Source organism: Lactuca sativa, chromosome 3, assembly GCF_002870075.4.
Source record: "Lactuca sativa cultivar Salinas chromosome 3, Lsat_Salinas_v11, whole genome shotgun sequence".
Lineage (NCBI taxonomy): Eukaryota > Viridiplantae > Streptophyta > Magnoliopsida > Asterales > Asteraceae > Lactuca > Lactuca sativa.
Window position 1 is genome coordinate 4,235,303 of NC_056625.2, and position 17,917 is coordinate 4,253,219.

General features: G+C 37.2%; 1 protein-coding gene across 1 annotated transcript in view; it reads left to right on the forward strand.

Moving 5' to 3' along the window:
- Positions 1-4,471: 4,471 nt before the first annotated feature.
- The window catches only part of LOC122196955 (uncharacterized), a 46,873-nt gene continuing 33,427 nt past the window's right edge, over positions 4,472-17,917 (forward strand). The window contains exons 1-3 of the mRNA XM_052769126.1: positions 4,472-4,639; positions 4,708-4,728; positions 5,086-5,169. Coding sequence (XP_052625086.1) covers positions 4,472-4,639; positions 4,708-4,728; positions 5,086-5,169 — 273 coding nt within the window. The remainder of the gene's footprint in view (positions 4,640-4,707; positions 4,729-5,085; positions 5,170-17,917) is intronic.

The window sequence follows — 17,917 nt, forward strand, 5'->3', positions numbered from 1 at the left end:
TAGCTAAACATTATAGATTTATAGTGGAACCCAAAAGTCATAACTAAGATATATGCTCACCACATATCCACATACAAGGTAGCTAGACTTTCATGCAAGACAGGCAATGTCTATAGTACCATCATGAAGTCATTTGATACTTTTAGTTATACGTCATTATTATTTTCATTTGCCATGGACTTTTAGGCTGGATAAAATCAAGTCATTCCTATCGTTCCATGAATGAATATGGATGCACATAGTCATGAGAAAAGTCATTTGAACATCACAATAATCATTAAGTCTTCAAAAAAATAGTTTATAAAATATAATTTCATATATGCACACATAGATACATATTATATTCCACAAAAAAAAGGAAGTTTCCAAAGCATTTCATTTCATCATATGCATCATGAACGTAATTTATTTCATAAAATCATCATAGTCATACTTCATTTTAAAATATTATTATAGTCATACTTCATTTTATAAAATCATCATAGTCACATTTCATATTCTAAAAATGATCATTTTTCATAATATTGACATGTATTCAGTAGTTACTTGCCGTAGTCTAAACTTATGCTTCTAAATCTTTAAGGCGTGTAAAGGTTCCAACATCACACTTCTTCATCGAAGAATGATTTAGGAACTTAAGTGTCTCCCAAGAGCATCAAAATGTATATCAAAATCCCATTATGTAGTCCATTAAGTCACTTATTATGATATTAGTGCTAGTTTTGAAATTTTATTATCTCAAAGTCTTCTTCATGTTAAAACATGAACATAGGCGAAAAGGGGACTAATTTGGATGCCAAATGCAAAAGATACGACGATTACAAGTTTTTTCCAAGTTTCTAAGTCTTATGCGAGCTTGGTAAATTTTGCTCATGGTTCTATACAAGTCGTGTGACATAAAAAAAAACCCATCATACAACCAAGTAATCCTTATAACCAGGCGTTATTGTTACATTTGAGTTCTGATTATGTTTTTCATTCTTTAAATGTTGGTTTTAGATTCCAAGGAATGATGAAAGCAATGAACGAAATAGGAGGCCAAAATAAATTAATCGCTAAATTTTCATGAATTAGCCTGGAGGTGCGAAGCGCCAATAAAGGAGGGTGGGGTGCCTCTGTTTTTTCACGCGTGACTAATTTGTTGTATATGGACACAGAGTGCCCATGCCCATGAGGTGATGTCATTTTCTCCTGAATTGGGCATATTTAAGAGCATGAAACTCTATAGTTTCATCATCTTTAGCCTCCACCCCCTAATATCCCCATCAATGAAACCCTATCCTCAATTGAATTGTTTGGAGCTCACGATCTCTCCTTAATCCATTTTGCTAATTTTTTTGTGATCATTTGGTGCTCTTTAGTAAAAGAAACAATAAAGAGTGTTCACAGAAGCTTTGTACTTGAGCTGATCATCTCTTTTAATTTATAAGGATCCAACCTTTATTTCATTTCATCCATTGATCTAAGTTGGTGGTGTTTTGGTCTATTTTGATGGGTTTTGCTCCCTTGTGGTTTGATTCATATAATTTGGAGAACTCCATGAGCTTTGTTTTATTTTCAAAAAAGATATGGTCCTTTCATGGGATAAAGAGTGCATTGAAGAGCTCTTTTTACTCTATACGTGAACAAATGAGTTTTTGGACATTTCTTGATCAAGGGCTTTAGATCTTGGTCGTTTTGGAGCGTTACAATGGATAAAGTTGGAAACTTTATCCATTAAGACACTACTAGGAATCAAATATGAAGTTTGAAGCCTTTGACTTAATGGTTTAAGTCGAAAATGAAATTTAGATCTTTAGAGACGCGACGTATATTCTGGAGGGCACGGGGAGTCTATGAATTTTTCTGAACCGCGTTTGATTTAAGCTGGAAGTTAACTATTTTGTCCTTTTGTTGACGTTGGGCACCTAAGAAAGGATATAGGGGTGGCTTTGAACTTTTATGTTGGCTTTTGTGCTGTTGACTTTGACCATTAACTTTTGCCGAAATTTACTTTTAGGCTAAACCTTAACGAAATTGAGTATTTGACTAAGCATTAGTATTGGATTGATGTTAGGTAGTTTGTGCTAGTCGTTTCATCTACGAGACTATTGTTGAGTTCCCACTATTGGCTTAGGTGAGTTTTGTGACATCCCCTATTTTTTAGAACCAAAAAAAATTATTTACATTTTAAAATCATAATATCTTGGTTTGTAGAAAATCCCATTACAATAAAACATTTTTCAAAAACTATCTTGTTTTATTAAAGTATCTTTAAGTAAAGATGTTATTTTCAAAATACAAAAACTTTAAGGATGTCATAATCAATACATAACATTTTTATATTGTAAAGACATAATGGTCCTGAACACTATTGCAGGTTATCTCTTAATCACTCAACATACTAATTAAGAGCTAGAAGTTTTAACCATGTTTCTTGTGATGCATATAATTTGAGTGGGTCGGTTGGGAAACCTGGTGAAACACATAGGGGTTTCAATCACACATTATTGTAATAATTTATAATTATCAAACATGTAAAAGCAAGTGTTACCAAAAAATATAGATATATCCCTTAACTTAGATATCTATAAAACATTACACCCATTAATATCCATCCCAACCGATCCTCACAAATCCTAGTCCACGATTATTAACTCGTCTGATGAATTGCTTAGAGAAATGGTTTGACTACATAGTTAAGGGATTCCTTGGTTGGTATAAGTCATAAAGGCACTTGAGCCATTAGCGTATTTGATGAATATAGTATCCCATTTGATCTACGTCGGTGGGTTTATGAGCCCACACTATAAAAGTAATTCAGAAGACTGTCTAGAATGATCAAGTGTTGTTATCTTACTCTAGGAGATAACCAGATGTACCATTACAGTTTCCTGATCTTGACCCATAATTCCTAGTCATCCAAAGGAATACTTTATTTTACTTTGGTACATATTTCATACCATCAACACCTGATAGTGTCATAGAATATAGTTCTAATCTACATTCCTATCACACACACCCTTAATATGATGCTACACAAAATCCAAACTTTATTGAACTATGAATCCCTTTTAAAACCTAGTGTATGACTAGACAAGATTACAAAGCCTGTCATCAACACAATTTCATTTATGTGTAATATTTTTACAATACACGGTGTAACTAAGCACTCTTTTATTTTAATTCGAACTATGCATCCTTTATAAATCTTATTTCATTATCAGGTAAGACTATAATGTCTATAATTGATTTCCAAACCATTTTTCCTATTTATATCATACCATCTCAATACGATATCCGACTATTATTTTATCCAACTTAACCGGATCAAAATATTCTTTATATGTCTTATTTTTAAGCTTAGGCTTATGGTACTTAGCCGTGATGCAATACGCACAACACAAAACTCTGGGGTTCTAGCGGTTGGTGAGAATAGAGAGAAGTATTATGGTCAGTTAGAAGAGATTATGGAGGTGCAATATCCATATGATTATTCGACTGTAATATTTAGGTGCAAGTCGTTCGATACAGGAGATATTCCTGATGATAATTTCATCAGTATCAACACAGAAAAAGAAGCGTACCAAGATGATCAACTCATTTATGCTTCGCAAGCCAAACAAGTGTTGTACATCTGCGAGCCTATTAATCATCGAAGAAACCAAAACAAAAACCCTTGTTGTGTCATCGATCATGTTAATCATCGAAGTATTTGGGACCTACCATCTGACAATGCTCGTGTCCAAAATGCTTATAGTGACTCTGTCCAAGATGTTGACAATGTGGAGGCCGAAAATGTTGACGTAGTTTAAAACAACTCTTCATATGGAGCTATACTTTTTATCGACTTCTCACAATACTTTCAAAATGATCTTGATCTAGCTCAAAACATTGCCGATTATGACGATGACGACGAGACTGAAGTACCTCTGCCAACGAGTAGAATCGATAATGTTTCCGAGGAAGAGACTGATTATGATGATGACGATTCTGATTATGATACTGATGAACAACACATGTAAGTATATGATGGAGCTTCTAATTAAAAAAACTCAAATGTTTTTTTTGTAATAGAAACTTTATTTGAAGAGTACCTTTTATTCATATTGTTTGTCTAACTTTTATTCATGTTCTTTGTCTAACTTTTATTCATATTATGTTTCTATATTGTACATCTTATAATTTTATAGGCTACGTATGAGGTTTAGTTGGATGATACTCTTTACCATGGACGATGTTATGGGCCTTGAACATGGAGGTGATGGAGCTGGGGATCCACCACCTCCAATAGGTTTTGGTTGTGGTCAACATGAACAGGATGGTAACTCTTATTATGATATATTTATTAGCTATTTTTATTAATTTATTATAAATTATCGTGACTAATATGTTTAAATGTATTTTTTCAGCTGAGCTTCTAAAGAAAAGAAGGGGTTTATCTAAAAACATCGAGCTAGGATAGTTGATACGGGCAAACAAGGGAAAGCCCATGGATTTGGATTTCGCCAGGGAGATCACATATTCCCCTGTCGGGAAGCGTGCTAATTGGTTTTCATGTGAGATTGGGAGGTATATGTGGATGAACATACCTTTTAGTGTATCTAGTTGGGACAATGTTTCCCCCACGTTAAGGAATGCAACAGTCGTGCATCTAAAGGTAACTTGGTTAATATCTTCAGTTTAGTTGTGATTGGTATTTAATTAACTACCTTTTTGTATTTATAGAATAATTTTGATTTGGATAAGGTTAACTTGGATCCCGAGCATACTCAATTGTTGCGAGTCTTGCAAAAATTTACAGAGGCCAGAAAAGTCAAGCCCATACTTATTTTACAGATATCGGGGGGCCTACAGACATCCAAATGGCATTAAACACCCCCTCGGAGGGTATGTCACGTGAAAATTGGGCGAAGGCTGTCGAACATTTTCAAACGCCCGCATTTTTAAAGCATTCGGCGTCAAACAAGGAATATGTGTTAAACAACAAGTTGTAAACAGAGGGGGTTCGATGTCTTATTGCAATGCCTGTTTCAAAGAAGTAGGTTATGATCTATTTAACTGTTCATTTAAAGTATAATTAATCTAATTTCTAATGTTTAATAGGATATCACTCGAGTCGAAGCATCTCGTAAGGCTAATACCAATTGTTCAGGGGTATTTAGTAGTCCTGCAATCGAGCAACAATATGTAAGTGGTTAATTTGTATTTTCAAATAAGTGTTTATATCGTCAAGGGGTATTTAGTAATTTAATTTTTATGGTGTTTATCATTTTTTGAAAATACAATTGGCTTTACTCCAAGAGATCAATCAACAAACCTAATCTTCTTTTGAAGCAAGCAGTCTAACACCAAGTGAAATAAAAAATTGTTTTGAAAAAATATTGGGTGTTCGACACAGAGATATCAGAGGCATTAGGCGTAAACCTCCTACGGTTGTGTCTATGTACGATCAGGAATAACCGATGACACAATAACCACCACAATCACAGGTAATTATTAGTTTAAGTTGAAAAGTAAAATGCTATAATGATATGTCGGTAATTGTTTTTTTTAGTATACAGTACAATGCTATAATGGAAAGTAGAATGTTATAATGATATGTTGGTTATGGTTTAATATGTTGATATTTTGTATTTTTGGAAAGTACAATGCTAGAATGAAAAAAGTAAAATGTTATAATGAATATGGAATATTGTGTATCATGTAGTATGGTTATAGTTTGATATGTTGGTATTTTGTAGTATGGTAATTTTTTGAAAAGTACAATGCTATAATGGCAAATTGAAAAAAAGTACAAAGCTATAATGTATATGCAATAATGTGTATCATGTAGTTTGGTTCTAATTTGATATGTTAGTATTTTTTAGTTTGGTAATTTTTTGGAAAGTACAATGCTATAATGCAAAAAAGTACAATGCTATAATGTATATGCAATATTATTTATCATGTAGTTTGGTTATAGTTTGATATGTTGGTATTTTGTAGTTTGGTAATTTTTTGGAAAGTACAATGTTATAATGTATATGTTGTGCATGATGTATGTTTAAGTTTATTTGGAAAGTAGAATGCTATAATGATATGTTACATGGATTAGGTGTCTAAGACCATAACTATAATTGGTATGTACTTGACCTGATAGTAACATTGTCCTTTTGGTTTGCCTTCACCAAAACAACTTGACTGGATGAATTATGAAGAAAGAGGTTAGCTATGATTTGTTAATATATTCTAGGAATAATATATTAAAAGAGAAATCGTATTATTTAATTGATATTGGTCAAAATTTAATTTAGAATTAATTTTGTGGGCAAAAGAGAATAATTAAATAAAGGGGACTAATATTGTAATTATAAGATAACTATAAAATGGGATGTAGATCCATTAGTTAAGGGATAGACGAAATTCTTGTGGAAACCCACATAGAATTCATCCATAGGGTGTTTTGGAAGGATCCTATGGGCTGCTTAAGGCCTAAGCAACCAGATTAGGTATTTGACCGAAGCCCTAAGACCTCAGTTATATAAGGAACCCTTGGGGCATCATATTTTCTGCTACTTGAAACCCTAAGAAGAGTTCCAGCCGAAAATTAGTATCCCTAGCCTTTCTCTCATATTCTTCTAACTTGCTCTTGATGTTTGTGATCAATTAGAGGTATTACACTTGTGATACTAAAGCTCTCAAAGGTTAAAGATCTTCAAACTACAACGAAAGGTATCATTCTAACTTGTTTATTATGTCAATTTCGAAATAAGCATGCTAGATTAGGGTTTATAAGTATTGGATGATTATTTCATGTACAATTATAAAAACTAGACCCAAAGTTGTAGGGTTTGCATGTGCACCGTAGGATTGTTGTTATGCTCAAAACCCATCAATGGTATTAGAGCCTAGGCTGTTTTTCTATTGTATTTGATGCTATGTTTAATTGTTCAAAACTTAAAAAGTCGAAAATTCGAATCTGCCTAATGAACTCGTCGAGTCCTCTGATGAACTCGACGAGTAAGGGCTACTCTATGAGTACAAATTTTGACTCGATGAGTCGGCTCATCCGTTGTCAGATGTTTTGGGATATTGACCGGAATTGGATTGGGATAATTACCAAAATCTTTTTTAACTGATAAAATTCAATTTTTTAAATATGGTAATGATTATCCTCGTCCAATTAGATAATAATTGTCAATAATAAGATAATTATTAGTTTATTTGATAAAGGTTAATTATTTGTATTTTTTATTTGAATTATATTGTAAGGAAAGTAGATTAGGTCAAATTATGTGATAAATATTAATTATTTGATTATTTATTATTTTTAAATTTGATCTAAAAGATATGTTGAAAAGTTTCAAAATTTTCCCTCAAGTTTGGAATTTAAATTTTAATTAAATTGTTTAATTTTGAAATATTTAAATTCTAAACCCTAGAGTTTTAAAAGTTAAAATTACCCCCTTACTTTTATAATATAAAAGATTAATAATTATATATATATATATATATATATATATATATATATATATATATATATATATATATATATATATATATATATATATATATATATATATATAAGATGAGTCGGTCTTACCGTTAGTAGGTGTGACATCCCCAATTTCACGGCCAGAAAAGAACAATTTGTTTATGCTTTGTTTTTATAAAACCAGAGTAATCTTTTGATTAAAAGAGTTGCGGAATTTGTTCCCAAAATAAAATATGATAAAATTTATCAAAACGTTTCTCAAAGAGAATGTATTTTCTTTAAATAATAAAACCACGGGATGTCATGTTCGTTACAGACCAAAAGCATAAACAATATAAAATAGACCTTAGAATAGTTATTCAACTACTGATCTATAATCCAAAAATCTCTCGTCAAGTCCGCCGACTTATATTCTTGTGTCATTACCTGTAATGAAAAGAAAACTGAGTGGGTCAGGCTTGGGAGCCTGGTGAGCATATAGGGTTTTCAACCCACAATAATACATTTATTATATTCAATTATCAAACAATCAACCCAAATACCCATCCCCATTATCTTCGTAAGGTTTCACCCTAAGAACCAACTATCCTTCATTCACTTATTCCTAAGGAATCGGCACGAAATCCATTGCTACCAAAGTTTATCTTTCGAGTACTAAATCCATAGTTATCAGACGCTAACTCCATAGTCGTCGGGGTTCACTCAAGCGGCGCTAACTCCATAGTCACCAAGGTTCACTTAACAAGCGCTAACTCCATAGTCGCCAAGGTTTACTTAACAAGCGCTAACTCCATAGTCGCCAAGGTTTACTTAACAAGCGCTAACTCCATAGTCGCCAAGGTTCATCAAATAGGCACGAAGTCACATCGTCGCCAAGGTCTATACAATAGGTGCTAACTCCATAGTCACCAAGGTTTATACAAAAAGGCGCTAACTCCATAGTCACCAAGGTTTATACAATAGGTGCTAACTCCATAGTCACCAACTATCCCATCTACCCATGTTCTACCCAACATTTTTGTCGATATAAATACTTACACAGTTTAAATCATTTAACACCTGTATAAAACTCCAATTTCCATGCCCATCTCAAATAGACAAATAACATATAAACACATAGCACGTATTTCATAGCAAATACTTCATATTTATGTGTTAGAAGAAGGTAACTACACAGCCACACATATAAACAACAATATACTTAATACACTCAAACCACCCTTGTATTATTATCGTGTTTATGAAAGGTAGTATACACTCACTTGATCAGAAGATGATCGGACAGCACTACGACTTGCAGAAGTAGTAATCCACCGCAGATCTGGAAGATCTCCACAAAAATCGAACTTCTCGCGGGCAGAGCTTCGGCTCGGGAACCGCACTTCTCGGGATCTTCGGGATCTCGGGACTTGCCTCGGGGCTAGATAATAATACCGGGGCTTCGGGGTATTTCTGGCACGCAAAACGATGCAAAACGGGAGAGAGAAGAGAAGAAATTGGCAATTGGGTCGGCTGCCTTCGCATCCTACTTATAGGAGGCTAGAGCCTCGGAGTACGCGGGGCGTACGCCAGTACGCGGGGCGTACTGGTCCGAATGCGTCATGGCGTTCGTCATCCGAAGCGACTTGCTGCGAATGTCGACACTTCGGAGTACGCGGGGCGTACTCGAGTACGCGGCGCGTACCTCGGATCAGACCGGTGACTCCTTCGGATAATGCTTTCGAATTTCCTTTTAAATTTAAATAAAAATGATTAATAAACTTCGGAAATTCATATCTTCTTCAGACGAACTACGTTTTCGACGTTCTTTATATCCACGCGAAGGTGAGACTACGCTCTACAACTTTCGTTTAGACTCCGTCGGCTAATTTTGACTTTTATTTTTATTATTTGTTTTTAATAGGCCGCGATAGAAAACTTCGTTATAAATTCATAACTTCTTCGTTTGACGTCCGTTCTCGCCTAACTTTTTATCGCTTCGATACCAACAACGAGATCTTCGATTCTCGTTTAGATTGCTAAGGCTAAATATCGCTCTAACGTAAATTCACTTTTTACGTCGCGCTGTGTCGTGCCGGTTCTGTCGCGAAACTTCGACAGGTCATAACTTCTTTGTTATAACTCGGATTTTGGCGTTCTTTATATGCACGGAAACCTTGTAACATATACTACAACTTATTTAGGATTATTCATCCTAAATAATATTCTATCAAAAAGTCATTTTTGACTCTTAGTGTCTCTAAATTGACTAGCCCTGATCTACGGGCCATACAATTATCTCCCCCTTAGGATGATTACGTCCCGGAATCATCAACGAAATAGGATCCGCATACTGACTCCATAAGTTATCTCTCCATTCTAAGTAATAACCTTGATGGGTCGTGTCCCGATGACCTCTCATCATAGTCGGACTCAATTGATATGACCCCTAGGGTCGGAATAACAACTATCTTACTAGACATTACCGAAACAATGGTAATGACATACTTGAATAACACGGAATCAATTACTAGCTTCTTGATAACCTTGTGACTTCCCCTGATCCAAGCGTGAGTCATGTGCTTCCGGTAGTATAGATCTCTACTACCATTCACACCTACTCATACTCGTCCCAAGTATTGTCTCGCAGTTAACCAAGTGACCATACATAAATCATATAATCATTCAACACATCAGATAACAAAACCAGGATTTATATTAATTCTAGAAACTATTACACAAAAGTTCAAGTTCACCCTATACTATGCCTCTAACAGGCTATGCTTCCTCATACAGAGTTTACCGACTTTATATATCAATATGAAGTCATCATCCTTTAACCCTCCCATCCCTTTCTGCTTCGTTGAGGAACATGTTGAATGCCCTTGGCTGTGGAGGTGTGTTTTTCTGTGGGCAGTCTTTAGAAATATGACCTTCTTCATTACACCTATAGCACATCTTCTTGTTAGGTGCGCACTTGTTGGCATAGTGCCCTGTCTTCCCACATTTGTAGCAAGTCATCTCCTCGCTACATTTCCCGAAGTCTTTCTTCTCACACTTCTCACACCACTTAGCCTCATCTCTTCCCCCAGATTTCGAGAATTTACTTTCTTTGTCGATTATTGAAGATCCTTTACGCTTCCTTTTCTCTCCAACTTCAGCCCTTTCCAGACCCTTTTCTTTTATTTGGGTCTCAACATTCTTGGCTGCCCAGATGGCGGCTTTCAGAGTGGTTGCTTGTTTGACTATCGGACTAAAGTCCGCTGGTAATCCATTGGCCAACTTGTTGACCTTGGAAAGTTCAGTCGGAATTAGGTATGGAATAAGCTTCATCTTCTCCGTAAAGCTCGTAGCGTATTCAGTAACGCTCAATTTTCCTTTCTTCAGATTCTGGAACTCATTGTTGATTTCCAGAAGATCCTACTCAGAGCAGTATTGCATTTTCATTTGCTCCACGAACTCTTCCCAAGACATCTTGCTAGCTTCCCCCTTGGGCATTGAACCAGCTAGTAACTTCCACCAGCTCAATACTCCAGATTTTAACAGAGGGATTGCAAGAGCGGTCTTCTGTCTGTTGCTACACTCGCAACTTTCAAACATTGTCTCCATTTCGGAGATCCAGTCCATGACTTGCACCGGTGTCGGGCTCCCAGAAAGACATGGTGGTTTGGATGCCATGAAATCCTTGTACTTGCATCCACGTCCATCATTTCCTCTATCCTGGTTGTTTTGGCGAACTATTGGTGGGTTGGCTTGACCAACGGTCCCACTATAGTTTCCTCCTTCAGACTGCCCTCCATTTACTTCGGGCTCTTCAACTCGAATTGACAATTCCTCGCGATTTTGTCTGATCAGACGTCTAGTTTCTTCCATCTGATTATTCAACATTGCCTGGATCATCACTTGAACTCCGGCCATTGTCATTGGTTCAGGCGCTGCTGCCACAACAGGTATTTGTTCAATTACTGGTACTTGATTCCTGTTCTCATCAGCATTTCCAACTCCACTCCTCGTTCTCGCCATTTTTGATCTATACACCGAATATGGTGAAATTAGATCCTTAATCACGATAGATATTCAAATCATCCTTATCACTCCGAAACATTTATATGCTAGTTCTAATATCGTAGACGTACGCTTAGAATCCTATACACATATGGTTTCCAGATCCGGTCGGCAACAGACCATAGATCCGAACAAATAATGTCATATATGGCAAACATATAACAATTAGCACATAATAGCATTTTAGGCAATTTTCCTAAAATATACTAGTGCTCGTGTCTGAAAATATGGTAGACACTCATCTCACAATCATCGCTTAACATTCTAAGTTTAAGTCTAGAAATCCTACAAATTCCTAGTTCGCTTAAACTAATGCTCTGATACCAACTGTGACATCCCCAATTTCACGGCCAGAAAAGACCAATTTGTTTATGCTTTGTTTTTATAAAATCAGAGTAATCTTTTGATTAAAAGAGTTGCGGAATTTGTTCCCAAAATAAAATATGATAAAATTTATCAAAACGTTTCTCAAAGAGAATGTATTTTCATTAAATAATAAAACCTCGGGATGTCATGTTCGTTACAGACCAAAAGCATAAACAATATAAAATAGACCTTAGAATAGTTATTCAACTACTGATCTATATTCCAAAATCTCTCGTCAAGTCCGCCGACTTATATTCTTGTGTCATTACCTGTAATGAAAAGAAAACTGAGTGGGTCAGGCTTGGGAGCCTGGTGAGCATATAGGGTTTTCAACCCACAATAATACATTTATTATATTCAATTATCAAACAATCAACCCAAATACCCATCCCCATTATCTTCGTAAGGTTTCACCCTAAGAACCAACTATCCTTCATTCACTTATTCCTAAGGAATCGGCACGAAATCCATTGCTACCAAAGTTTATCTTTCGAGTACTAAATCCATAGTTATCAGACGCTAACTCCATAGTCGTCGGGGTTCACTCAAGCGGCGCTAACTCCATAGTCACCAAGGTTCACTTAACAAGCGCTAACTCCATAGTCGCCAAGGTTTACTTAACAAGCGCTAACTCCATAGTCGCCAAGGTTCATCAAATAGGCAAGAAGTCACATCGTCGCCAAGGTCTATACAATAGGTGCTAACTCCATAGTCACCAAGGTTTATACAAAAAGGCGCTAACTCCATAGTCACCAAGGTTTATACAATAGGTACTAACTCCATAGTCACCAACTATCCCATCTACCCATGTTCTACCCAACATTTTCGTAGATATAAATACTTACACAGTTTAAATCATTTAACACCTGTATAAAACTCCAATTTCCATCCCTATCTCAAATAGACAAATAACATATAAACACATAGCACGTATTTTATAGCAAATACTTCATATTTATGTGTTAGAAGAAGGTAACTACACACCCACACATATAAACAACAATATACTTAATACACTCAAACCACCCTTGTATTATTATCGTGTTTATGAAAGGTAGTATACACTCACTTGATCAGAAGATGATCGGACAGCACTACGACTTGCAGAAGTAGTAATCCACCGCAGATCTGGAAGATCTCCACACAAATCGAACTTCTCGCGGGCAGAGCTTCGGCTCGGGAACCGCACTTCTTGGGATCTTCGGGATCTCAGGACTTGCCTCGGGGCTAGAGAATAATACCGGGGCTTCGGGGTATTTCTGGCACGCAAAACGATGCAAAACGGGAGAGAGAAGAGAAGAAATTGGCAATTGGGTCGGCTGCCTTCGCATCCTATTTATAGGAGGCTGGAGCCTCGGAGTACGCGGGGTGTACTGGTCCAAATGCGTCATGGCGTTCGTCATCCGAAGCCACTTGCTGCGAATGTCGACACTTCGGAGTACGCGGGGCGTACTCGAGTACGCGGGGCGTACTCGAGTACGCGGCGCGTACCTCGGATCAGACCGGTGACTCCTTCGGATAATGCTTCCGAATTTCCTTTTAAATTTAAATACAAAATGATTAATAAACTTCGGAAATTCATATCTTCTTCATACGAACTCCATTTTCGACGTTCTTTATATCCACGCGAAGGTGAGACTACGCTCTACAACTTTCGTTTAGACTCCGTCGGCTAATTTTGAATTTTATTTTTATTATTTGTTTTTAATAGGCCGCGATAGAAAACTTCGTTATAAATTCATAACTTCTTCGTTTGACGTCGTTCTCGCCTAACTTTTTATCGCTTCGATACCAACAACGAGATCTTCGATTCTCGTTTAGATTGCTAAGGCTAAATATCGCTCTAACGTAAATTCACTTTTTACGTCGCGCTGTGTCGTGCCGGTTCTGTCGCGAAACTTCGACAGGTCGTAACTTCTTTGTTATAACTCGGATTTTGGCGTTCTTTATATGCACGGAAACCTTGTAACACATACTACAACTTAGTTAGGATTATTCATCCTAAATAATATTCTATCAAAAAGTCATTTTTGACTCTTAGTGTCTCTAAATTGACTAGCCCTGATCTACGGGCCATACAATTATCTCCCCCTTAGGATGATTACGTCCCGGAATCATCAACGAAATAGGATCCGCATACTGACTCCATAAGTTATCTCTCCATTCTAAGTAATAACCTTGATGGGTCGTGTCCCGATGACCTCTCATCATAGTCGGACTCAATTGATATGACCCCTAGGGTCGGAATAACAACTATCTTACTAGACATTACCGAAACAATGGTAATGACATACTTGAATAAAACGGAATCAATTACTAGCTTCTTGATAACCTTGTGACTTCCCCTGATCCAAGCGTGAGTCCTGTGCTTCCGGTAGTATAGATCTCTACTACCATTCACACCTACTCATACTCGTCCCAAGTATTGTCTCGCAGTTAACCAAGTGACCATACATAAATCATATAATCATTCAACACATCAGATAACAAAACCAGGATTTATATTAATTCTTGAAACTATTACACAAAAGTTCAAGTTCACCCTATACTATGCCTCTAACAGGCTATGCTTCCTCATACAGAGTTTACCGACTTTATATATCAATATGAAGTCTTCATCCTTTAACCCTCCCATCCCTTTCTGCTTCGTTGAGGAACATGTTGAATGCCCTTGGCTGTGGAGGTGTGTTTTTCTGTGCGCAGTCTTTAGAAATATGACCTTCTTCATTACACCTATAGCACATCTTCTTGTTAGGTGCGCACTTGTTGGCATAGTGCCTGTCTTCCCACATTTGTAGCAAGTCATCTCCTCGCTACATTTCCCGAAGTGTTTCTTCTTACACTTCTCACACCACTTAGCCTCATCTCTTCCCCCAGATTTCGAGAATTTACTTTCTTTGTCGATTATTGAAGATCCTTCACGCTTCCTTTTCTCTCCAACTTCAGCCCTTTCCAGACCCTTTTCTTTTATTTGGGTCTCAACATTCTTGGCTGCCCAGATGGCGGCTTTCAGAGTGGTTGCTTGTTTGACTATCTGACCAAAGTCCGCTGGTAATCCATTGGCCAACTTGTTGACCTTGGAAAGTTCAGTCGGAATTAGGTATGGAATAAGCTTCATCTTCTCCGTAAAGCTCGTAGCGTATTCAGTAACGCTCAATTTTCCTTTCTTCAGCATCTGGAACTCATTGTTGATTTCCAGAAGATCCTGCTCAGAGCAGTATTGCATTTTCATTTGCTCCACGAACTCTTCCCAAGACATCTTGCTAGCTTCCCGCTTGGGCATTGAACCAGCCAGTAACTTCCACCAGCTTAATACTCCAGATTTTAACAGAGGGATTGCAAGAGCGGTCTTCTGTCTGTTGCTACACTCGCAACTTTCAAACATTGTCTCCATTTCGGAGATCCAGTCCATGACTTGCACCGGTGTCGGGCTCCCAGAAAGACATGGTGGTTTGGATGCCATGAAATCCTTGTACTTGCATCCACGTCCATCATTTCCTCTATCCTGGTTGTTTTGGCGAACTATTGGTGGGTTGGCTTGACCAACGGTCCCACTATAGTTTCCTCCTTCAGACTGCCCTCCATTTACTTCGGGCTCTTCAACTCGAATTGACAATTCCTCGCGATTTTGTCTGATCAGACGTCTAGTTTCTTCCATCTGATTATTCAACATTGCCTGGATCATCACTTGAACTCCGGCCATTGTCATTGGTTCAGGCGCTGCTGCCACAACAGGTATTTGTTCAATTACTGGTACTTGATTCCTGTTCTCATCAGCATTTCCAACTCCACTCCTCGTTCTCGCCATTTTTGATCTATACACCGAATATGGTGAAATTAGATCCTTAATCACGATAGATATTCAAATCATCTTTATCACTCCGAAACATTTATATGCTACTTCTAATATCGTAGACGTACGCTTAGAATCCTATACACATAAGGTTTCCAGATCCGGTCGGCAACAGACCATAGATCCGAACAAATAATGTCATATATGGCAAACATATAACAATTAGCACATAATAGCATTTTAGGCAATTTTCCTAAAATATACTAGTGCTCGTGTCTGAAAATATGGTAGACACTCATCTCACAATCATCGCTTAACATTCTAAGTTTAAGTCTAGAAATCCTACAAATTCCTAGTTCGCTTAAACTAATGCTCTGATACCAACTGTGACATCCCCAATTTCACGGCCAGAAAAGACCAATTTGTTTATGCTTTGTTTTTATAAAATCAGAGTAATCTTTTGATTAAAAGAGTTGCGGAATTTGTTCCCAAAATAAAATATGATAAAATTTATCAAAACGTTTCTCAAAGAGAATGTATTTTCATTAAATAATAAAACCTCGGGATGTCATGTTCGTTACAGACCAAAAGCATAAACAATATAAAATAGACCTTAGAATAGTTATTCAACTACTGATCTATATTCCAAAATCTCTCGTCAAGTCCGCCGACTTATATTCTTGTGTCATTACCTGTAATGAAAAGAAAACTGAGTGGGTCAGGCTTGGGAGCCTGGTGAGCATATAGGGTTTTCAACCCACAATAATACATTTATTATATTCAATTATCAAACAATCAACCCAAATACCCATCCCCATTATCTTCGTAAGGTTTCACCCTAAGAACCAACTATCCTTCATTCACTTATTCCTAAGGAATCGGCACGAAATCCATTGCTACCAAAGTTTATCTTTCGAGTACTAAATCCATAGTTATCAGACGCTAACTCCATAGTCGTCGGGGTTCACTCAAGCGGCGCTAACTCCATAGTCACCAAGGTTCACTTAACAAGCGCTAACTCCATAGTCGCCAAGGTTTACTTAACAAGCGCTAACTCCATAGTCGCCAAGGTTCATCAAATAGGCAAGAAGTCACATCGTCGCCAAGGTCTATACAATAGGTGCTAACTCCATAGTCACCAAGGTTTATACAAAAAGGCGCTAACTCCATAGTCACCAAGGTTTATACAATAGGTACTAACTCCATAGTCACCAACTATCCCATCTACCCATGTTCTACCCAACATTTTCGTAGATATAAATACTTACACAGTTTAAATCATTTAACACCTGTATAAAACTCCAATTTCCATCCCTATCTCAAATAGACAAATAACATATAAACACATAGCACGTATTTTATAGCAAATACTTCATATTTATGTGTTAGAAGAAGGTAACTACACACCCACACATATAAACAACAATATACTTAATACACTCAAACCACCCTTGTATTATTATCGTGTTTATGAAAGGTAGTATACACTCACTTGATCAGAAGATGATCGGACAGCACTACGACTTGCAGAAGTAGTAATCCACCGCAGATCTGGAAGATCTCCACAAAAATCGAACTTCTCGCGGGCAGAGCTTCGGCTCGGGAACCGCACTTCTCGGGATCTTTGGGATCTCGGGACTTGCCTCGGGGCTAGAGAATAATACCGGGGCTTCGGGGTATTTCTGGCACGCAAAACGATGCAAAACGGGAGAGTGAAGAGAAGAAATTGGCAATTGGGTCGGCTGCCTTCGCATCCTATTTATAGGAGGCTGGAGCCTCGGAGTACGCAGGGTGTACTGGTCCGAATGCGTCATGGCGTTCTTCATCCAAAGCTAAATATCAACAACGAGATTTTCGATTCTCGTTTAGATTGCTAAGGCTAAATATCGCTCTAACGTAAATTCACTTTTTACGTCGCGCTGTGTCGTGCCGGTTCTGTCGCGAAACTTCGACAGGTCATAACTTCTTTGTTATAACTCGGATTTTGGCGTTCTTTATATGCACGGAAACCTTGTAACATATACTACAACTTAGTTAGGATTATTCATCCTAAATAATATTCTATCAAAAAGTCAGTTTTGACTCTTAGTGTCTCTAAATTGACTAGCCCTGATTTACGGGCGTTACAGTAGGCCTCATTCACGATGCTGGTCTATAAGGGGTCTTTAAGGAAGTGGCCTATAAAATGATCGCCATTGGGTATCCACTCTTACCCACCGCACTCTTGACTATTGGAGGGTCGTTAGCCGAACGGGTAG